Here is a 23,795-nt window from a genome sequence, read left to right as displayed (position 1 = left end):
TTTGTGGAAGCTTAAAGATTTATTTAACCTGATTCCGAGTAAACATTGAAATAGAAAACATTTAATTGTATGATTACTCAGCCACAAGAAGGAACAAAACTGAGTCAGCTGTAGTGAGATGGATGAACCTAGAGTTCTGTCATACACAGTGAACTAAGTCAGAAAGAGAAAAACAAGTATCATATATTAAGGCATATATGTGGAATCTAGAAAAATGGTACAGATGAACATATGTGCAGGGCAGGAATAGAGAAGGAGACACAGAGAATGGATGTGTGGACCCGGGAGTAGGGGAAGGGGAGAGAGGGGCAAACTGGAAGATTAGGATTGACATATATATATATATATATATATATATATATATACACTACCATATGTAAAATAGGTAAGTAGTGGAAACCTGTGTAGCACAGGGAGCTGAGCTCAGTGCTTTGTAATATTGATCTAGAGGGGTAAGATGGGGGGATGAGTAGGAGGGAGATCCAAGAGGGAGGCGATATATGTACATATATCACTGATTTATTTCATTGTATAGCAGAAACTGATGTCACACTGTAAAGCAATCATACTCCAATAAAAAATATTTAATTTAATTATAAATAATACATTGCTTAAAGTTTACTGCTGTAACTCGTACATATATAAAAGACAAATTATGTGACTAAGAAGCTAACTAAGTCCTTAGTCCTTAGTCCTTCAAATGAGCACCAGTGACTGTACAACATTCTATAACATGACTTATCAATGAAATCTAAACTAGAAGTTACCAGTGTGTCTAATCATGGTGCTGTTTACTTCTTCTATGATATATTCCATGTTTTCACTATATCTGAAACACAAGTCAGATATTACTTAGATGCAAAAGTTACTGGTAATTGCAATTTATTTGCTTTTAGATTTTTGAAACCTTTTCCAAAATTGCAATTATAACAATAAAGATCATTAAAGTAGAGAAGCTGTCACCATTTAAAACTGTAATTTAAAAATCGATCTAATATTCCCATTTGTTGAAAAAAACTGAAGACTCAGTTATGAAAACATAGTTTATTTTCTCATTCAGACTTCTGTAGTTTATTTTTACAAAATAGCAGACAAAATTTGCTTTATAGTAATACAGAATATGTCATACATATCGAAATATATATATATAGCACTTAAGTTATAAACACATAGCAAAATCAGCATCACTTAAACAGCAACCATGTTTTTCACATAATTAGGATTTCTCAGGAGATAAACATTGTTTCAGCTTGAATATGTAAATAGTCTTTGAGGCTTTATGTCAACTAGTATTTACAAAAGCTAGTCTAAAAACTACCACCACCTGCAAAAGTGATGAGCATTAAGACACAGTTTTGCTATCATGCCATTAATAAAGACTGAAAATCACAGAAAGCCTGAGGAAACTAGTGACTTCAGTGCAACTGCCGTAGCTGGAACTAATTAATTGTGATTTAAAGATGTATGCTATGAGAATCCAAAAAGGATGCTTTTGAATCATCTGTTGTTGGTTTCTTTATGATCCAACCATCTCTTAACCCAGGTTCGATTATGCCCCCTGATCATCTAACTGTGATAAAGGGAAGCTGTATAGAGACTTTCTTCATCTCTGAAAAAAAAAGAAACACAGCATAAGTCAGTGTTTAAAAATTGTACAAAGAAAATACATATATTCATTGTATAGCTTAATATCCAGGGTAGGAGTTATATCAGCTTATAACATCATGCATGCCTTGAAAGTTGTACAAAATCCAAACACTAAGGTATACTTCATTGTCCTCATTTTACTGCTGTCTCAGTTATTGGAATAAATAATAGTATTTGTCATATGTCTGTATTTGTTTATACTATGTAAATTTATATTAAATTATAAATTAATTATATTCACATTTATATTTGTATCTTTAATACTCTACCTCTTTGTCAAAAGGATTTGAGGTACCTACAACAAAAGGCATATATATATAATAAGATGGGTAAAACAGAAATTAAAAATCAGGACTACGGAAAGGAGAAGGATAAATATATTAAGGGCTTCCCAGGTGGCTCAGTGGTAAAGAAGCCGCCTGCCAAGCAGGTGACTCGGGTTCAATCCATGGGTCAGGAAGATTGCTTGGAGAAGGAAATGGCAATCCACTCCAGTATTCTTGCCTGGGAAATCCATGGACAGAGGAGCCTGGCAGCCTACATACAGTCCATGGGGTCACAAAAAGTTGGACACGACTGAGCAACTAAACAACAACAAAATACATTAACCATCAGCAATGGTTAGTTGAACTGAGGACCAGTTTTGGCTGCAAGCTTTCTGGTAACCAGGGCAAAAAAGAAAACACAGTAAGTTGTGTCATTCTAGGAATCAAAAAGGAAGAAGGAAATTGATTCTATAAGAGAAAGTTTTGCCTTAGTACCAAATTAAAGAACAAAGGGAAAAGTTCACATGAGACCTAATTTAGGAAACATCTGGTAACCGATAATAGACAATGTCCTTGACAAGTTTCATAAAGAACAGCATTTTACAAGCATTCTCTAGGACATTGCTTCTTCTGATGGTATCAACTAGATGTCTACTTGGATGCTCTCCAGAATTGCTTAGCTGGATAGTTATGCTATTAAAGCAAAGAAGTAAATTTTTTATAAGGCCCACAAACAAAAGCACTGCAACAGACAATGCTTTATATAGAATGCAGTAGCTCTGTTTACACTTTATACATTAAAAATGCCTTTCTAGCATTAAAATCTAGTTTTAAAGGCAAAAAAAAGACAAGTTGGCCAAGCAAGGACATTTTAAGAGTAATTTACGCAGCCTCTGACATTTTTCCAGGGTATTTTTTACCTGCTCTCTTCTTTCAGTTTCTTGGCTGCCTGTGTTGATAACTTAATCTGCAAGTCCAGCCTCTGCAGGAAATCTCTAGCTGATACTTCCTCAGGCTGCATGGGCTGAACATCCAATTCTTGAGGACTGGGAGGAGAGACGTCTTCCCCAGCTGCTACCAGCTCCTCTTCATGAGAAAAACTATCAACAGTTTCATTTTCTGGAGAATCTACTGAGTTAAGTCCATTAAACAGCAAAGGCTTCTCTGATATAACTGGGATGTTCAAAGTTTTCTTCAGAAATATACAATCATTGGTAAACAGTTTATTTGCCCTTTTAATTTGTTCCATCTAAAATGTTTAAAAAAAAACAGTTACATATAAATAAATCCAAAAGTAGGGCTTATTACACAACTAAGCTATAAATATTCATGAGCAAAATATGCTTTCTCTGGATCTGAGATTCTTGATTCCCAGACACCCCCAGTTATTTCAAGAGATGCCAGAAAATTCTCTTTCACAATTTTATAAGAAGAAAGACTAACTTTTCCCCAGTTGCATTATTTCCCCTCTAAGACAGCTTTTACCAAGCAACTTAAATCCCTGAAGTTAAAAAATGTAGAATATTTAGCAATTATTTAATACATTTCAATCATATTTTAACATTTCTATTATCTGATTTAAACAAACTTCCCAGTGCAGTGATTTTCTTTATGGAGTGCTTCCCATCTCTAGAATTGTGTTTGGTAAATTTAATGGACACAGGAGGCAGTAGAGGAAGAAAGTACAAAAATTAGGAAGAATGGTGTAGGCTGAGCAGTCATTAAGGCCTCATGGAGAAGGTGGGGTTCTGATTTTGACTCTTTTGACTTTAGATGGGGGCTTGAAGAATGGGTATAAGTGGGACAGGTAAGGAAAGAGGTAGGGAGCACTTTACATGCAGTATCTTATTTTCTCTACCTTATGGATTGCTGCTGCTGCTAAGTCGCTTCAGTTGTGTCCGACTCTGTGCGACCCCATAGACAGCAGCCCACCAGGCTCCGCCGTCCCTGGGATTCTCCAGGCTAGAATACTGGAGTGGGTTGCCATTTCCTTCTCCAGTGCATGAAAGGGAAAAGTGAAAGTTAAGTCGCTCAGTTATGTCCGACTCCTAGCGACCCCATGGACTGCAGCCTACCAGGCTTCCCTGTCCGTGGGATTTTCCAGGCAAGAGTACTGGAGTGGGGTGCCATTGCCTTCTCTGACCTTATGGATTAGGTACTTGAAAATCCACTTTACAAATAAAAGAAACAAAATAAGGAGATTATATACCATGGAATCATCATGTAATGGGGAGATGCAGAAGCCAGAATTTTATACAGGTTTCAAAACTTTAAACTGTTTCACAGCCTGTGAATTCCTCCAAACCAAAGAAATGGAGATGTAAGGTAGGCATGAAAGGGGAAATGGAATTTGTATATGTTACCTCATTTAACCTTCCTAACAGTTCTGCAATATTATCATCTCATCTTTTACAAATGGGGAAGGGGAGACTCAAGGGATTGAAGTGGCATGCCTAGGTCCCCAAATGCAGGTAAGTGCAAACAGCCCCCTTGGCTGTGCTGGTGCAAAACTGTCAGGGAAGTACCTGCTTAGGTTCATCACACCATACTATCATGCATCTGCAGGCTTCTCCAGCCAACTAGCCTGGAACTTGCACCATGCTAGTAGGCTCTTTACATGCACTACACCATCTGATCTTGTGAGATATGTCAACAAGACAGCTTGGAATAATAGCTAGGCACACAGGCTTGGGGATGTGACAGATCTGGTTCAAATCCAGCTTCACCCCAACACAAACTGTCTGAACATAAATTTGTTACTTCTCTCATTATGCCCATTTCCTCGTGTATAAAACAGGTATCATCTACCCTTTACAGGGTGGTTGGAGGGATTAAATGGGAATTTATACATAAATATGCATTCAGGATAGAGACACAGATGTAAAGACATAGATGTGAAAGGGAGAGACAATTTAGCAGTAAATGGTAATTACTTTCCATTTTCCTATGAAGAAATTAAGGCCCAAGAGATGACCGATCTGACCAAGTGTACATGGTTCTGTATAAGCCAGAATTTCTGTCTGACTCTGAAGTCCATACAACACCAAGATTAAAGTGCATGACTAATGGAACCCAATTCTGGGATCCTTTAATGCCAAATTGACTGAGTGAAAAAATTAGATTTCTACTTCAAAGAGCCTGAAAAAATAAGTTAAATAAAATACACTCTGTTCCTTCCTGCTTTCTAACTATAAGCTGAATCCACAAAATAGCACATTCAATGCTATCTTTTATTTTTTGGGTAGGGTGGTCTTTTATGTTCTAGTTTCTAGTTAAAGGAGAGAAGGCAAGGGTGAGAAAGAACATATGTAGATACATTTTAGAGACAATATTAAAATCTCAGAATCATTAAGTGTCTCTGGTCTAGTTTAGGCTTAGATTTGAGCCACTTAAAGAACTTGAAAATGTGTCCAGAGCAGGTTCAGGTATACCCTAGTCTGCCTTTAGGACCTCTTGTTTTCACCACCTAGCATCCACGTCCTCCATCTCTCTTAGCACAAGGGCTTCCAAGGACACTGAGCCCTCTCCTGGCTCCAGGGTGAACACATGACTCATTCCTGCCCTTTGAAGCATCATGGTGCCCAAGCTGTCCTGACAGGTCACAGTCCCACCTTGGAACAATTCAGAGATGCAAGGAGACTTCTGCTGGGTCTGGGAGGTGAAGGACTTCTATTTTTTCTTCAAGAAAGAGATGAGTCTGGAGCTGCTGGTGGCCATCCTTTTACCACAAGGAACTTAACTACAAGGTCACCTTGGAGGAGATCCATTAGAGCACTGAACCAAAGCCTGAAGCCCAAATACCCTCCTGCCCTTCAGTTCCAGTAATAAGCCAGTAAATGCCACTTTTTTGTTTTTGGGTTTTTTTTTTTTTTTGCTTAGTTCAATTTGAGTTTTCTGTCACTTATAAATTTAAGAACCCTCAATGATACAGTGCCCTTTGAAATACTTATTGGCAGAGGCCTACAATTGCTAATAGTCACTGTGATCTGGAAATAATGATGGAAGACAGAAACAGCTGGGAACAGCAGGATCTGGTTGTTGAGGAAGGGCTGGGAACATCGACCATAAACCGTGAATTCCCTCAGGACAAGACCTGTTATTTCTATAGCTTCCCAGGTCGAGCAAAGATATACACACTAAGTGCTTAGGATGGATGGATTAATTAATTAACATAGGTCAGAGAAATTGGAGGAGGAAATGGCAACCCACTCCCATATTCTTGCCTAGAGAATCCCATGGGCAGAGGAGCCTGGTGGGTTACAGTCCATGGGGTCACAAAGAGTCGGACATGACTGAGCATGCACGCATGCATGCAGAGAAATAGGCATAAAAGATGAACCCAGAGAAGTAATCAGAAAGCGGTAGTAAGTTACCTGTTGCGTTGGTTTTTCTCCCTTTAAACCCACTCTCAGCTCCCAATCCATCCGCCAGTCTTCTTGAGCCTGTTCTGACCCCAGGAGGCTGACCTCATCAGAACTGCACTTCCCAAGGCCCCTCGTTCTTGGAATTCCAGTCGGTGTTCCAAAAGAAGGCCACCAGCAGAATGGCCACACTATGACTCTGGTGCCTGCATCCCTTTGTGGCAGAGTTCCTGCCTGGAGCCCCTTTGTCCACTCCTCCCATTCTCCTCAGTTTCGGGTACCACACTTCTTCCCCCGGCCCTCAGGCTTAGGAGTAATGTCTCCCTGCTGTTGCTAGTCTCCGGTGCTTCACCATCCCTTAATCCCTTAATCCTATTCCCACTTCTACAAATGTCTCTGCATTAAACCCTCAAGGGAAGCACCCTTGGAGTGCGCTAGCTGTAGTCTTTGGGGACCCTGATACATCTATCACTTAGAGCAAGAAAGGCCATCATAGCCAGGCAAGGGGCTGATGACAGGAAGCACAAGATAAGGGACTGAGTCCACAGCTGGGTAAAGCCAAGGAGTCCCCAGGAAGTGAAGGACTGGGCCCCCCAGCTCTCGTGCATGCCACTGTACCATTGATGCAACAATAGAACTGCCTCTTTTAACAAGCTTCTCCAGGTCAGGGACTGCTTCACCTCCATTTCACCATTGCCAGCAAGTATTTAAGTTATATGTTGAGTCTGATGATCTAGATTCTAAGATGACACACAGATGCCAGCATCAAGAACATCAGCAATATCCAGACACAGTTGGCATCAAGGTGGGAACCAATCTAAGGATGGGCAGATTTGAAACTGAAGGTGAAAACAGGTAAATGAGGTTAATATAAGGTTGCAAGCAGAAACAAGAGCTCTGGCTTTACCATTTTCTAATCATATCCTATGTCTGTTTTCTTTTCTGTAAATTAAGGAAAATAATAGTACTTTCTACGCAATATGATTATTATGACAATTAAATGGGTTAATTCATGTAAAACATTTACAACAATGCATGGCACACAAGAAGCACTTAAAAATGCTAGCAACTATCATTAAAAGTGAGAAAGCAACAAGTAAGGGAAGATCCTAACATGTATTCAGCAAATGAAAAGGAGGTAGGAATTTTCTCTGAATAAAAAATATTTCTCCCAAAAAGTAAAAATATATAAAGAAAATTTCATATAAACAATCCCAGATGAATAAAATGTTGTCACTGCCCTCAGGTAACAGCATTAAGTTTTTTTCTTTTTAAAAGCTATTTAATTTGATCTTAACTTGTTCTTTTTTACAAGTATAGGCTCCAAACTCTGTAACCAATAGTCAAGTTAAGGAATGAAACCAGCCATGCAAAAAGTCAGGGGAAACAGAAAAGGATTCTTGCCAAGGAGAGTAGTTACAAGGCCCCAGCTGAAATTTCATGTCTGAAACGTAGAGGGTAAAGAGCAAGCTGTAGGTCACTCATACAATAAATAAAATTTGGATTTTATTTTAAATGTGATGGAAAGCCATTGGAGGGTGTGTGGAGGAAGTGAGTGGAATGATTTGAAAATCATCCCACTTTATGGAAAATGGATTGGTAAGAAAGAGGCATTAGTGGATACAGGAAGCTGAGTTATAGAAGAAACTGCAGCAGCACAGACAAGGGATATAAATAATCCCAAACAGTGAAATATTTTAATTTGCTTTGGAATGTTTTATACTTTCATCTGAACTTAGATGAGTCCAAGGTTCTGGTAATTTCACCTCACATAAAACTAAGAAAAGTCACGATCCAATCCAAGGAAGAGCTGAAAAACTCTACACCTTTCCCACCTGCCCTGGATTCAGTATTTTCAACTACCCAATGAGTGCTGAAAATAGAAAGTGTGACCTTTTCAGAGTGATGCAGAACTGCCCTTTGTTTCCCTAGGGCAGATGACTAGGAGGGGGAGATACAGCAGCCAAATGCTTTCATTTTAAGTCTTTCCTAATCAGGACTGAGTAGCATGACTCAGTGAAATTTACCATCTGCTCACTAAGAAATAGATTAGGAAAAAATCGAGTAAGAGCTGACAGGACAGCCCCAAGGACCACTGTGGTAAAAACAGGTGGAACAAATCTATCAACAACTTGTTTAAAATGACTCCCCAGTAAATACATGTGCAAAGGTGAATTCACTCTGAATTTACAAAATGTCCCCCAAAAAGTGATCTCAATAACTGCTGTTGGGCCTGAACAAGAACTCTCCTCAAAGGCTATTTTGGATCAGTTTCATTGGGCCACTTACCTAACTGGAGATGCAATATTCAAAGCTTCTTTTTCTTCCTCTCTATTCATTAAAAAAAAAAAAAAAACCCTTCCCAAAACATTTCAGGATACATAATAAACATTTAACACAGCACTCTGTCACTTATGGAATATTTTCTTATACACTCAACTCTCATTTATTATTACCATTATAGGAAAACAAGACTCAGATGTTAAAGGATTCTCTCAAGATCATTTTCTAGTGAGTGCTGGATTCAACCTCCTCACCTGGCTATCTCCTATTAAATTCTAAGGGTTGGTGATGATCAGACTCCTCCTTTGCCATGTGCTAATAAGGAAAAGAATTTATTTCTTCTCCATGCTATCTCAGAAGAATATATGAGATCCCATTTATGAAATGTCCAGAAAAGGCAAACCTAGGGATTAGAAAGCAGACTCGTGGTTATCTGGGATGACGGAAGGGAACAGGGAGTAAGGGATCCTTGCAAGGTGATGGAAATATTCTAAAATTGGACTGTGGTGACGGCTGGAAGGCTGGAGGCAGATGGGTCCCCCAGAGTAAAGCAGCTGGAGATTCATTCTCTATTGATGGAAATTCCAAGACAAGAATAGCAGGACAATTAAGAGAGGAGGCTGGGCCCTGATCAGATCACATATTTCTCGAAGTCAGGAGACTTCTCTGACCATACATGTACAGAAAGGCTCCTTGGAGGCCAGAGGGGAGTTCTGTCAAGGGATGTTCTACCCAGACGCCTTTTCAGTAGAATCCATCCTGGCTAAGAGATGGGTGCACACACATGGGAGTATACTGAGATACGCCAAATATGGACTGTGAACCAGGCAGATCAAAATGACTGGCCAAAGGAAAACCAGAGAAAAGGCCCCCCAAAATAATTCAACCTGCCACGAGGGCACAACTCAGGGACTCTCCCTCTGAGTCTGCCCATGTGTCTACCCACACAAACTGTACTCTTTTTTCCCTCCTAATACATACTTTACTTGCCTCAGTACTTTCTGTCTTTGTGGAAATTCTTTTCTGCAAAGCTGAAGGGTCAGGGCCCTTATCACTGACCACTGGTCTAGTAGCTAAGATCTGGTGCCTTCACTGCCGTGACCTGGCCTCAATCTCTGACTGGGAACCTAAGCCCCACTCCAAGCCACTGCAGGCTGAGGCCACCCGAGATCAGCTGCACAACTTTTGAAAAATCCTTAAATTGTACACTTAAGATGGGTGAATTCTATAGTATATAAATTATACTTTGATAAAGTTGCTTTTAAATAAAGAAGGCATGAGAATCTATTAAACCCTAAAACTACTAAGGACTACCTTAGTACCATGCCTCTTATAACAGGCAATACTATTTATTTATGGTTCTCTCCCCTTCGACCAGCAAAGTCAACAATTTCCAGTAACGGCAGAAGGGACTAAAGTTCTAAACACAAAAGATTTACATACACTTACATTTCTAACTCACCACACTTGTTCCCCTAAAATGAAAATCATTTCACCTTTTCTCAGCAAGGTGACTTCTGATAGGCTGCTGCTGCTAAGTCACCTCAGTCATGTCCGACTCTGTGCGACCCCACGGACTGCAGCCTACCAGGCTCCTCCATCCATGGGATTTTCCAGGCAAGAGTACTGGAGTGGGGTGCCACTGCCTTCTCCGACTTCTGATAGGAGAAGTGTGAAAAAGCAAGTGGGCTCAACAGCTCATTGGAAGACAAAGAGAAGACCCTAGGAATAAAACTGGACAGGAAGTGACTCTGGACATGGGGTTGGAGGGGGAGAGGGTTGGCACAACTGTCTGGAGAGGGTAGAAGTCAGGGAAGTTTTGAGGGGGTAAACAAGAAAGACAAAGTTTGTGCAAATAACAGCTTCCCTTGCTGCCTCTCACTCAATTTCTAGTTATACACAGGGCTTCTAAACAAAAAGTTCCCAGCAGCTGCCCGATTGGTCAGTTCCCTCCACAGGCTTGCCCCCAATGAAAGGAACTGGCATCAATGCAAAAGCTGTAGTAAAATCTAGAATACTGGCTTAAGGGAAGGGACTTAATGTCTCAGTGGAGATAAGCACAGCCCAGGAAATTCCAGCCCCAGCAAGTCTGTGTCTGAGAGCTGAACTATATTTAATAGCTTCTCAATTCATCCCCAGTAGTTTCAGTTTCCCTCACTGAGGTCTTCCACGGCCACACCATTTGAAATTGCAGCCACAGCCACCAGCCTAATCTCCTTTCCCTGCTTAATTTTTTTTTTCATTCTGCTTGTCAGTACCTGCCATATAATATACTTTGTTTACTTACTGTCTCCACTGAATAAAATATAAGCTCTATGAGGGTAAGAACTTTTAGTTATTCACTAATGTATCACCAGAAAGGTAGAAGCTGGGGAAAAAAAAGAAAAATCTGATGAATGATAAACACTGTTGAGAAAGCAAAACAGGAAAGAGAGGAAGGGCACTGGGGTGAAGGAAGGTTGCAATTTGACATGGAGTGGTCTGGAAGGCCTCAAGGAGGAGGCCTTTAAGCAAAAACTTGAAGGCAGTGGGAGAACAGGTCACAAAGCCAATATCAGCAACATGATTTGCAGGTCCCAAGGTGGCTTGGCTGGTAAACAATCCACCTGCAAGGCAGGAAACATGGGTTCGATCCCTGGGTTGGGAAGATCCCCTGGAGAAGGAAATGGCAACCTAATCCAGTATTCTTGCCCGGAGAATCCCGTGGACTGAGGGGTCTGGCAGACCACAGTCCACAGAGTCGCGAAGAGTCTGACACGACTAAAGTGACTGAGCACACATGCACAAGGGAAGTGAAAATGTGGGGCCACTGTTAACAAATTGTTAAACATTTAAAGACAGCAACAGCAGAGCATTAACTGCAGGATTCCTCTAAGCGTGGGCTCTATGTGACTGGACAGATCCCCCAGCTATGACACAGGGCCATGTCAGGGAAAGTGCTCCCTGCAGACGGATGGAACAGCAAGTTCAACGATCCCAAGAAGGGACAGTACATTTTGAATGAGCAAAGAGGCCATGCTTATAAAACAGGAACATTCCTGGGCTCCTGTACTGGATATTCTGATCCAGTAGGTTTGAGGTAAGCTGTAAATCTCCAACTTCTCATCACCTACTCCTTTAAGCAATTTAATGTAAATACGATGTGGGTGATCTTGGCAATCAATATGAGAAACTTAACTAACTCAACTTCTTTCTGTTTAACTGAGAAACGAAAAACCTTTCTGCCTTTTTAATTTCCACATAAAACCAATTTTCAGTGAGTAAGTCTAATTAACATCTGTAGTTAATAACTGCGGAGAAGGCAATGGCACCCCAGTCCAGTACTCTTGCCTGGAAAATCCTATGAACGGAGGAGCGGGTAGGCTGCAGTCCATGGGGTAGCTAAGAGTCAGACACGACTGAGTGATTTCACTTTCACTTTTCACTTGCATGCATTGGAGAAGGAAATGGCAACCCACTCCAGTGTTCTTGCCTGGAGAATCCCAGGGACGAGAGAGCCTGGTAGGCTGCCGTCTATGGGGTCGCACAGAGTCGGACACGACTGACGCGACTTAGCAGCAGCCACAGTTAATAACTGCAATAATATCACTTCACTGTTATGGTGAGTATCTGCACTTTCACTAGTTCTGTATAACCATTGGGAAGAGTTTCTAAAAATTTCATCAACTGGAGTTCAAAGTCCAAAGTAAATGAGAACCATTGGTACTCAACCAAGAGGGGGGATTTCTCAGGGAATATGTGGATGAATTTCTAGATGGGAGTGGGGGATGCTAGTGGCATTTACTGGGCAGAGAACAGAGATGCTGCTAAACATCCTACAATGCACAGAACAGTCCCCTGAGACAAAGAATTATCCAGTCCCTAGTATCTATAGGGATGCAGTTGAGAAACACTAAAATAGATTGTGGTTACAGATTATAGTTTCCAATTCACTATATTTGAGCTTAACATCTTAAAATTAAGTCTTTATAAAGGTAATGAAAAATCTGACTTACACTTTAATGAGAAGGGATGATAAGGTTATGAGGAACAGGATCTACATTAGCGAAAACAGGGATTAGAAAGCATTTGATCAAAGGTGGAGAACTGCAGTGAACAGATGTTCAGGAGCTCTGAGCAACCCAAATGGAATCGTGGAGGGCAATGAGGTGCAGAGAGACTGCTGTGGGTAGAAGCCTGGGAAATAACACTCTCTGGATATCATGGATTCCTAGGTACAGTGAGCCTGGCCTAGTATTAACTAGAAAAGATGCACAGAAACCAGAGAGAAAAGACTGTCCTTCTGGAGGAATCAAAATGAGAAAGATAGCTCTTAATAAGACTAGGATAAAAATAAGGATGGAAATCAGAAATAATACCTAGAGCAAAGCAAATGCTTTATCACTGTGCTAATTCAAGCTAATCTCAATGAATAAGCATTGGAATATTGGAATGGAATACTGGAAAATATCCTTACCTCTCATTTGTAGAAAGGAGATTAATTATACCTATCTCCAAGCCTTAGCAGGAAAATCAAACTGAGTAAGAACAAGATGGTACAGGACGAATGCAACGCCTGGCACACAGCAGGCATTCAATAGATAACTTCCTAACTGCTGCTTCTGGCTCTGACTCAAACCAGTCCTCATGAATGCAAATATAAGGACTGAAGTTCTATGTTCACATTTAGAAACTCCCAAGAGGGCAGAATAGGACAAACCATGGCACGAAATCCTCCGTTCATGTCTGCACAGCAAGATCCATGCTCTCAGACTGTTTAAATGATAGTAGGACCTGCCAGGTAAACACACACCAGCTTGGGTGTGCAAACAAGATGACTCAGTCTCTGTCACTGGTGAAGGGCCAGAAAGAGTTTCACTTGCAGAGAAAGATAAAGACAAGATCACCTTTCTTCCTATTGCTGTCTAGGGTGCTTCAGGGAAGAACATTGAAAACTGACACAGAACTCATATGTAAAAAGGCCATCACATAGTTCAAAGTTAATTATAAGTAATTTTAATGAAAAATATGTTCCCTCAGGTTTCCATGTTCTTCCCAGAGGTGTAATGCAATAGGCCCAAGGCACAAGCACACCCTCACTTATAAATTTATAACACAGCTCTCCAGCTCACCTGGACCACATTCTTGGCCGCTGCTTAGCGACAGGTGTCACATTCACAGTTGCCAGTGAGTCCAGGAGTGTAATTTCACTTCTAAATAAAGAAGCATAATCAATAGAACCAGAACCATCCGGCGGGAACACCTGTACCCTTCCTGACTCATCATAGTGCTTGTTTGCCCAGAAAACAAAAATTCTCTGCCCAAATCCACACATCAGTTCGGCATTCAGGAAATATTACATAGCAGTATGACCCAGAATGAAAATCGGGCGAATCTGGATCCAGGTGGTGCCGATGCCCTGGTCCTCTCCGGCCTTCCTCACGCAGCGGATCCTATCCGAGTGTGGGCAGGGCATCGGGAACTCGATGCGCCCACCCGGGAGAGCCTTCACGGCCCGCCCCTCTGGCTACCAGAGCGGCTCTGGCGACCGTCGCTGTCCCGGCAACGCGAGCAGGGCGAGCGCTCGAGGCCAAGCCGCCGGGGGCCGCTGGCTGCTCCTCGACGCCCGGCTCCTCGCGCGCCCCGCCCCGAGCCGCTGAGCCCCCGCCCGCGGCCGCGAGCCCTGCTCACCGAGACTCCGTACTTGAGCGCGATGCCCTGCAGCGTGTCGCCGGCGCGGACCCGGTGCTCCACATGGCGCTCGATGACGCCGGCGCCCAGTGGCGCCCGCACGCTGGCCGTGCTACCGTACGAGCGGGTCTTGGTGCGTGCCAGGCTCAGCGACAGCTCGGCCTCCTCGGCCTCGGAGCCCGAGCGGGAGTGCGGCGGCGATGGCGAGGGGGCCGAGGGCCGGGGCGCACGGGGGCCGCCTGCCCGCAGGGACGGAGCGGGCGAGGAATCCGCCATGGGTCCTGCGGAGGCCGCCGGGTCGGGAAGCTCGCCAAAGGGGCGGCGCCTCGTCCGCCGCCACCTCCTCTTCCTCCTCACAGGGGCTGCGGAGGGCCGTTCCGCGGGGGCGGCGGGCTGGAGGTCTCGGTGGGAAGATGCGGGCCCGCCATGGCGGGCGCCCGCTCCTCCGCGTCCGCCTTTCCAGGCGCACCTGCAGGAGGGAGAGCGAAACGAGCTCCGGCTGCTGCCCTGCGGACCGCTCGGCTCCACCCTGCCCACCCGGCTGGCCCCGCGGTGCGACAGGCGGAGAGCGCTAAGGCTCCCGGCAGTGTAGCCACGGAGGCCCCATAGACGCCCTCGGTCCCGGGGTGGAATCCCGCGCCGGGCCGACAGAGCCCCACTCTGCCCAAAGCAAAACACCAAAGCTTTGCTCTGCCTCCTTTATTGATTCCACAGCAGGCTTCAGCTTTCTTATATCTTGAACTTCTCCCAGCCAAGGGTACTTCCCGCCCCCGCCCCCATTACCCCAGGACCTCACAGAAAAATTAAGACCATTAAACACACACAATTTCTCCAGGCCCATCTCAAGAGCCTTTCAGGGTCCGGTGCCCTCAACACTCCGGGGAGGATAGTGCTTCTAAGGCCTGGTGTGACCTCTAACTAACCCTTCACTCGCTTTGGTTTCATTCTTCATTGCACACCAGTGCCAATTTAAATCCTGCACTGCCTTGCAAGTCTGCCTAGCTACAGTCCATTCTCTTGGCTCACTACTTAGACTTTACTACCTGCCCCCAATTTTTTCTTATCATTTTCCTCCTCAATACCTTGAAATCATGACTCTCCAAAGTTTTAGCATTAACTTCACCAATGGCCTCTTATCTGTATTCTTTATCTGAACACCTTCTCCTCAACTTTCTGCCTTCTGATAGTATTCTACACAGAGTGGGTGCACATTTATTAGAATCTAGCACTCGGGATTCTGTTGTACTCTGGACAGCTCTCCAAGAGGAGGTACCCTATAGGCAGATTAGGAGACTGGAGATTTGATTCATTGGCTGAAGTTTCGATATGTGTCTGTGCTGGACAGAGACAAAGGAACTAGAGTTCAGAAGACAGGATAAGAGATGGGGAGGAACAAGTGGTCCCCGAATCACCATCCCACTCAAAAATTCTTCAGTGGTTTCCTATGGACAACAGTATTTATATAACTCACACTGGCACTCAACTCCTTTTTCCCATTTTTATTGTTCATGCTCCGGCCGTATCCCATCTACAACTCATCCTGCAATCTCCATATGCTCCCGCCAGACGGAAGCACTTGAACTTGCCCCTCCTTCTTACTTTCATGCCTGGCATATGCTATACCCTACGCTTGTAACCCTTCTCCAGTCTCTCTGTCTACATTTAAGAAAAATTTAAGGTCCATCCCAAATGATACATCTCAAAATGAGATCTTTCCTGATTCTTCCCACCTGTACCTGTCCCCCAAATGCCCACTTGTTATTGTTTCTCCACTGAACTCCAAGGTGGTTTGTACCTCTTGCTTAGCATTTAACTTGCGTTTTGTGTCCTACACTTGTCTTATTTCTTCTATACATACTCTTGAGAGGTAAAACGAGATGTTATTTATCCTTTTTAGCTTCAGCAGTGCATACTTAGCTCAGTGCCTTGAATAAAGCATCAAAAGTACTGATAGTTGAATTGAGGTGGAGTAGAAAGATCCTGAAAACTGTTTTAGGTTATTGAGCAAAAGTCTTCTATGGATGAACTTGAACTCTTGAGTGGTATCCAGAGTGCCCATCCCAGGACCTAAGAAAGAGGCGGAATGTAAAGGAGATCAGAATGTAAAGGAGATCAAAGTGTTCCAAAATATAAAGGAAATCAGGTAATATTTCAAGAAAACAGGAGAAATTGACCTCGGAGTTGAAGTCTAGTAAAGAGACAGCATAGAGCATATCTTCCACTAAAGAAAAGTTTACCGAAGAACCAGAAGTCTTTATTTGAAGATTAATGAACTGGGTTCTATGAGTATTATTAGATATTCTTTGGAAAGGGCTCCATGATCAATTACTTGAGGAAACACTGCAATCTCTATTTGCCTTTTGGAGAGTCACAATGCACATTAGCATACTGAAGTCTCTAGAAGGTCCTGTAGTAAAATAAGCTATTGAATTTTGCTTAACACTGTACTTCTCAAACTCATTTGACCATGGAACCCCCTTTTTTCCCTCAGAATTTCTACAGTTTTGGAAGTGCTGATATAAAGTGGGGAAAGACAGGCCTAAATAAGGAAACAGGAAAATGACTTTGAGAATCAGAGATTCCCAAAAGATGGAACAGTACACATAAAGGGGCAGAAAATGATCATTGAATTCCTTCATAAAATGACCAAGTCCTCTGTATAAGTGCAGGGGAAGAGTTAACACCAAAAACATACAAAGATCCATAAGCCATCCCACTTCTCTCTTATCAGGACTAATTTCTAAGCTGTCCCTAGTTATTTTCAATTTCTCCAGCCTTAAGAGATCCCAAGTCATAAAACACCTTCAAAACAGTTGTAAAATGGTCTGAAATAAATTCAACACAATTCTCAGGATTTTCTCCATGATTCCTTTTTGTGATCAAAAAGCTAGAGTTTCCTCCGAAACTGAAAATTGCTAAGTCGTGTCCGACTCTGTGATCCCAGGGACTGTATAGTCCATGGAATTCTCCAGGGCAGAATACTGGAGTGAGTAGCCCTTCCCTTCTCCAGGAGATCTTCCCAACCCAGGGACTGAACCCAGGTCTCCCTCATTTCAGGTGGATTCTTACCAGCTGAGCTACCAGGGAAGCCCCTTTAGCTACAAGTCTCTAGAAGCCCCTCTAGAAGTTTCTTCTAGTTTTCAGAAATTAATCAGTTTGAATCAATGCTTTTTTGATATTATTTGGTTAGAGTTCTTTGTGAGTTGTTTTTTCCTATATAGATTTGCACTGTTTCCAAATATCTAGTCTTCCTGTGAACTTTATACTGATTTCTCCCTAATCCAAAGTTAAACATCTACATTTGCAGCTCAGACTGAATTTTTTGTATATATATATATATTTTCCTTCTTCAACTAGAACTTCAAAATTAGTTTTATGTATATCTGCCTACAACATAGAACAAACCTCACTACTAGAAGTACTTCCTTTGAGAATAAGAATAAGAAAAGGAAGGCTTCTATCACTGCTTCTATTTAATTTTGTTCTGGAAATCCTAGCCAATGCAATAACAAAAAGAGGGAGAAAGGGAAATTGAGATTGAAAAAAAATAAACTGTTATTTACTGATAATAAACAATACTAAAATATTTACAGGTAATACAGATAATGTCTAAAATTGGAACTGTTCAAACTATAAGACACAGATTATTATGCAATTATGAATTGAATCAAACAATCAGAAAATATAATTGTAGAAAGAGATCCTTTTAGATACCAAAAGGAAAATTAGGAATAAACTTAATAAAAGAGAAGCAAGCTTTATATGGAAAAAAGTATTACATTTTATTAAAGGACATAAAATAAGATGTAAACAAAAACAGATATTCCACACTTATGGATGGGAAGATACAAAATAATGAAAAATTTCATTTCCTTCCCAAACTAATACATAAATATTTTGAAATTCCAACCAAAATTCCTATAGGATTCTTCAAAGGGCATGGCAGGCTTATCTTAAAATTCATATAGAAGATAAAGGGCTAAGAAGAGCCAAGACTTTCCTGAAGAAGAATGAGGAAGGGAGACTTAACTTCACAATCATCAAGAGTTATAACAAAGGGATGAGAACTAAACCATTACAGTAGTGATGCTGGGAAAGACAAATGTAACAAAGGGACATCAAAAAAAAAAATCCCAGGAGCAGACCCACACATATCAGAGAAATGAACCTATGTCCAAAAATGCTGCTACCACAATTAGTTATCCTTGTGGAAAAAAATTAGATCTCTTCCTTATACCATATGCCAAAATCAATTGTACATTGAGTAAACATATAATTGGGAAAAGCAAACTTTAACACATTTAGAATATCTTTATATCTTGAGATAGCGAGGAATTTCTTAAACAAGATACCAAAAATACAAACTACAAAGAAAAAAACTGGCAAATTATACACATAAAAACCTCTGTCCTGAAAATGCACCTTAAAATTTTGAGTAGACAAGGTATAAAATTGGGGAAATATATTTGAATACATATAACTGACAAATATTACTATCCAGAATATGTTAAAATTCCTACAAGTTATTAAAAGAAAAACATCCACTAAAAAATGATTAAAAGATATGAATAGACAATTTACAGAAAATAAAACTCAAGTGTCCAATGGAAAGATGCACAGCCTCACCAATAAGCAGAGAAATTCCATTTAAAACTATAATATCATAGGCATGAGATTAGCAAAAATAGAAGAACTGGACAATTAAAGTATTGATAAGATTCCCATTGAACAACAGAAATTCTCAATGGCAGTGTAAACTGGTGCAACCACTTTGAAGAGCTATGGGACCATGTCTAATAAAGTTGAAGACATTTATATCTGGTTCTGATTCTGGAAAACTGGAAGTCTAAACTAATTTGAAGTCCTCCTAACACAAGTATTTACAATTTAATTTTTAATGAAATTCATAATTGAGCCAGCAAGAAAAAAGAGACAGCCTCATGTATCAAAACAAGAGGAATTTGAAAGCTAGAACCAAAAACAACTTGTCCAAAACTATTACATGAAGAAATAGAAAGTCTGAATGGTTCTATAACCATTAAAGAAACTGAATCAGTACTAGAGCTTAAAATCTTGTCAGCAAAAAAAAATATTAGCATCAGAAGATCTTATTGGAAGATTCTATCAACCTTTCAAATAACACATCAATCCAATCTTACATAAACTCTTTCAGAACAGAAGTAGCAGGAACTATCTTCAAATTGGTTCATAATATAACCATATTTATCATGGTATAGCCATAATCTAAACCAGCTGAGGAAGTATCACACTCATAAAGAAAGATATAAGAATCTTAAAATATCAGTAAGCCAAATCTAGCAGTGCATACAAAAAGTAATCCATCATAAACAAGATGACTTTAACCCAGAAACTCAAGAATGCCTTAATATTGACATTAATAGATTAAGTGACAGAATCAAAGAATTAGTCTAATAAAGGATGAGCAAGATCTTTATAGAGAAAGTTTTTAATTTATGAAAATACATTGGGGGTTTAGTCATTAACTCGTGTCTAACTCGCTGCAACCCATGCACTGTGGCCCTCCCCACTCCTCTCTGCATGAGATTTCCCAGGCAAGAATACTGAAATGAGTTGCCACTTCTTTCTCCAGGGGATTGTCCCTATCCAGGGATTGAACCCCCACTGGCAGAGAGATTCTTTATCACTGAGCCACCTGGGAAGACCAAAAATACATTAAAGACAATTTAAATAAACAGAAAAACTATGCTACGTTCACAGGCACGAAGACTCTAATCATATAAAATTTCAATATTCTAAAACTTTATCTGTATATTCTATGCAATAACAATGGGTTTACAAGAAATATGACAAGCTAATTCTAAAGTTGATATGGAAAAGCAAAGACTCAGACAACCAAGATATTTCTGAAGAATAAGGAAAAGGAAACTGCTCTACCAGATATCAAGAGTTACTATAAAGCTGTAATAGTTAAAACAGGATGATTTTGATCCTGGGAAACCAGTGGATAAGAGTAATGTACCCAGAAACAGAATCACAAATGTATGAGAACTTCATCTGTGACAAAGGTAGCAGATCACTGGGAAATGGTCTGTAAAACACATGACATCAGGACAATTAGCTATCTATATGGTAGACTCTACTTCCTATCACACACAAAATTTAATTTCAGCTGAATTACAGACTTAAATGTGAAAGATAAAATTTCAAAGCTTTTAGAAGAATATAGAGAAAAGTATCCTTATGTTCTCAAGACAAGATTTCTTTAGATAGACTAAAAAAAAGTTTTATTCATAAAAGATTAATAAGCATGACAACATTAAAATTGAGAACTTCTGATAACAAGATGATACGTTAAGGAAAACAAAAAGACAAATTAGAAACTAAGAGACATATGTCCTAGGAACCAAAAGTATTTTAATAAAATGTTGAATTATTCCTCAGTATCCAAATTCTAGTTAGTTTTTACATGAAAAGCAAGAACCAAATAGATCTGAAAACTAGGCGTTCTTCATTATTTGAACTCTGGCTATCTGAATTCAGAAACTGCATAAATGTTGATAGTAAGGAATGTTTTATTTTTAACATATGCAATCAACCAAAGATTAATATCCAGAATATTTAAAGAGCTACTTCCTATATAACAATAAAAAAAAAGACATATTCCAAGGGCATAACTAGAATTTTACAGAAGAAAAAAATCCTAATTGTGAATGAACATATGAAAAGATGCTCAATCTCATTAAAATCAGAAAAATTTACATTAAGATGAAAAAGTAACCCTTTTGCACTCACCAGATTGACAAAATCTAAGTCTGGCAAGACCAGTGACCAGCGAAGATAGGAATTCTATTCATTGCTGGGAGGAGTATAATTTGGTACAGCCACTTTGAAAAACACTTGCTAAGATAAACAAAACTACAAAATTGGACATGTGCATTCCCTATAAATCAGAAATTCCAATACTAGAGACTGTATATCCCCTGTTGAAAATCTCATACCTATACACCAGGAGACATGTTGTGAAAAAGTCCACAGTAGCATCATTCAGAGTAACAAAAACTGGAAACAATCAATTATTCAGCAGCAGAACAGATAAGTAAATTGTACTATATTTACATAATTGCATATTTTAACTGCTTTATTGAGAAATAATTCACATATCATACAACTCACCCATATAAAGTATTTTACATTCATAGTACCTTATTAGTTTTTTATTTGTGGTAAAAAATACATATACATATATAGCAAAATTAACCACTTGAACCATTTTTAAGTACAGTGGCACCAATTACACTTTACAGTGTTGTGCAACCATCACAACACTGTCTATTTCCAAAACTTTTTCATCACTCCAAACAGAAACTATAAACACTAAGCAGTAACTTCCTATTTCTGCTTTCTCCAGCCCCTGGTAACCTCTATCTCTATGAATTTATCTATTCTAGACATTTCATATAAATAGAAACTTACAATATTTGTCCTTTTGTGTACAACTTGTTTCACTTAGCATAATGTCCTCAAGGTTCATCCATGTTGTAATGTGTCAGAACTTCAGTCCTTTTTATGGTTGAATAATACTTCATAATATGGATATATCACATTTTGTTTGTCCATTCATCTGCTGATGGACATTTGGGTTGTTTCTACCTTTTAGCAATTGTAAATAATGCTACAATAAACATTGGCATTTTATAAATATCTATTCAAGTCCTTATTTTCGATTTCTTTGGATAGATACCTAGGACTAAAATTGCTGGGTCATATGTTTACCTTTTTGAGAAACCACCAAACTGTTTTCCATAGCAGTTGTACGGTTTCACATTCCAACTTGCTGCAATGTACAAAGATTCCAATTTCTCCACAACTTTGCCAACAAATATATTTCCCAGTCTTTGACTTGCCTTTTCATTCTTTTAACAGTGTATTTCTCAGAGTAGAAATCTTCAACTTTAATAAAGCCCAACACATCAATTTTCTCTTTCATGAATTTGCTTCTGGTGTTGCATCTAGAAAGTCATCATCAAATCCAGAGTCACCTGGATTTTCTCCAAAGTTGTTTTCTATTTGCCATAAGCTTTGTGTTTGGAACTTAGATCTATGTTCCATCTTGAGTTAATATTTGTGAATGGTGAGAACTCTGCATTTAAATTTATTCTTTTGCGATGTGGATGTCCAGTTACTAAGCACCATTAGTCAAAAAGACTATCATTTATCCACTGAGTTGGCCTTGCTTTTTTGTCAAAGCTAAGTTAACCATATTTGTGTGAGTCTAGTTCTGGGCTCTATTCTGTTCCATTGATCTATTTGCCTATTTTTTCATCAGTACCACACTGTTACGATTACTATAGCTTGATAGTAAATCCTGAAGGTTGGTAGCATTAAGTCCTTTGACTTTGTTCTTCCTCTTCAGTATTGCATTGACCAGTCTAGGTCTTTCGCCTTTCCATATAAACTTTAGAATTAGTTGGTTGATATCTACAAAATAAGCTTCCCTGTTGGCTCAGTTGGTAAAGAATCTGACTGCACTGTAGGAGATCCCAGTTCAATCCCTGGGTTGGGAAGATCCCCTGGAGAAGGAAATGGCAACCCACTCCAGTATTCTTGCCTGGGAAATCCAATGTACAGAGGAGCCTGGTGGGCTACAGTCCATGGGGTCACAAGAGTTGGACTTAGTGACTTAGCGACTAAACCACCACCATCTACAAAATAACTTGCTCAGATTTTAATTGAGATTGCACTGAATCTATAGGTCATGTTGGAAAGAATTGGCATCCTAACAGTATGAAGTTTTTCTCTATATAAACTTGAAATACCTCACCATTTAAATCTTTGATTCCTTTCATCAGAGTTTTATTGATCATATAGATATTATACATCTACCTAAATATCTTTTTCTTTCTTCATTTTTTTGGTACTAACGTAAATGATATTGTGTTTTTAATTTCAAACTACAATTACAGGAAAGCAATTGCCTTTGTGTATTGACTTGTAATCTGCAACCTTGTTATAATCACATATTAGTCACAGAAGGTTTTTTATTTTCTGAGATAACAGAATTTCTGGTTTGTTTTATTGAATATTACATATACAACAATCTGAGAATAAAAATATTAATTTTACAACTCAACAGTATAGTTAATGATAAGCATTTCCTTTGCATATATATTCAGTTAGAAATATGAGATTAAATAATTTTTTGGAATGACTTGTAAATTCTATGTGATAGATATATAATATGTATGTTATATATATGACATGATATGTATACATATATATGTATGTGTATCACTCAACTTTTACTTTTTAAAATTAATTAATTTATTTTAATTGGAGGCTAATTACTGTACAACATTGTGGTGGTTTTGCCAAACATTGACATGAATCAGTCACAGGCGTACATGTGTCTCCCATCCCAAACCCCTCTCCCTCCCCATCCCATCCCTCTGGGTTGTCCCAGTGCACCAGCTTTGAGTGCCCTGTTTCATGCATCGAACTTGGACTGGTGATCTATTTCACATATGGTAATATACATAGTTCAGTTCCAGAAGGTTTTTAAAATAATTCTTTGGGATTTTCTACATAG

The 23,795-nt window shown here is 39.8% G+C and overlaps 1 protein-coding gene across 5 annotated transcripts; it reads right to left on the bottom strand.

Annotated features, from left to right (window-relative positions):
* Positions 1–1,029: 1,029 nt before the first annotated feature.
* Positions 1,030–14,527, bottom strand: LYSMD2 (LysM domain containing 2). Of its 5 annotated transcripts, none has more exons than XM_081508226.1 (3): positions 14,228–14,527; positions 2,834–3,162; positions 1,030–1,609 (listed from the first exon to the last, which is right to left on the bottom strand). In XM_081508226.1, the coding sequence occupies exons 1-3, from the start codon at positions 14,501–14,503 to the stop codon at positions 1,567–1,569; spliced, it is 648 nt and encodes a 215-aa protein (XP_081364352.1). In that variant the 5' UTR covers positions 14,504–14,527; the 3' UTR covers positions 1,030–1,566. The 5 variants fall into 5 exon arrangements, with proteins under 5 accessions (XP_081364352.1, XP_081364354.1, XP_081364353.1 ...); XM_081508228.1 differs by lacking the exon at positions 14,228–14,527 and adding an exon at positions 13,669–14,103; XM_081508227.1 differs by lacking the exon at positions 14,228–14,527 and adding an exon at positions 13,897–14,103.
* Between the last annotated feature and the right edge of the window lie 9,268 nt (positions 14,528–23,795).

Source organism: Giraffa tippelskirchi, chromosome 7 (assembly GCF_054371585.1).
Source record: "Giraffa tippelskirchi isolate mGirTip1 chromosome 7, T2T-mGirTip1v1.2.pri, whole genome shotgun sequence".
In the NCBI taxonomy this organism is placed as follows: Eukaryota; Metazoa; Chordata; class Mammalia; order Artiodactyla; family Giraffidae; genus Giraffa; species Giraffa tippelskirchi.
Note: the sequence above shows the minus strand (reverse complement) of the source record. Positions and strands in the feature narration are given on the sequence as shown.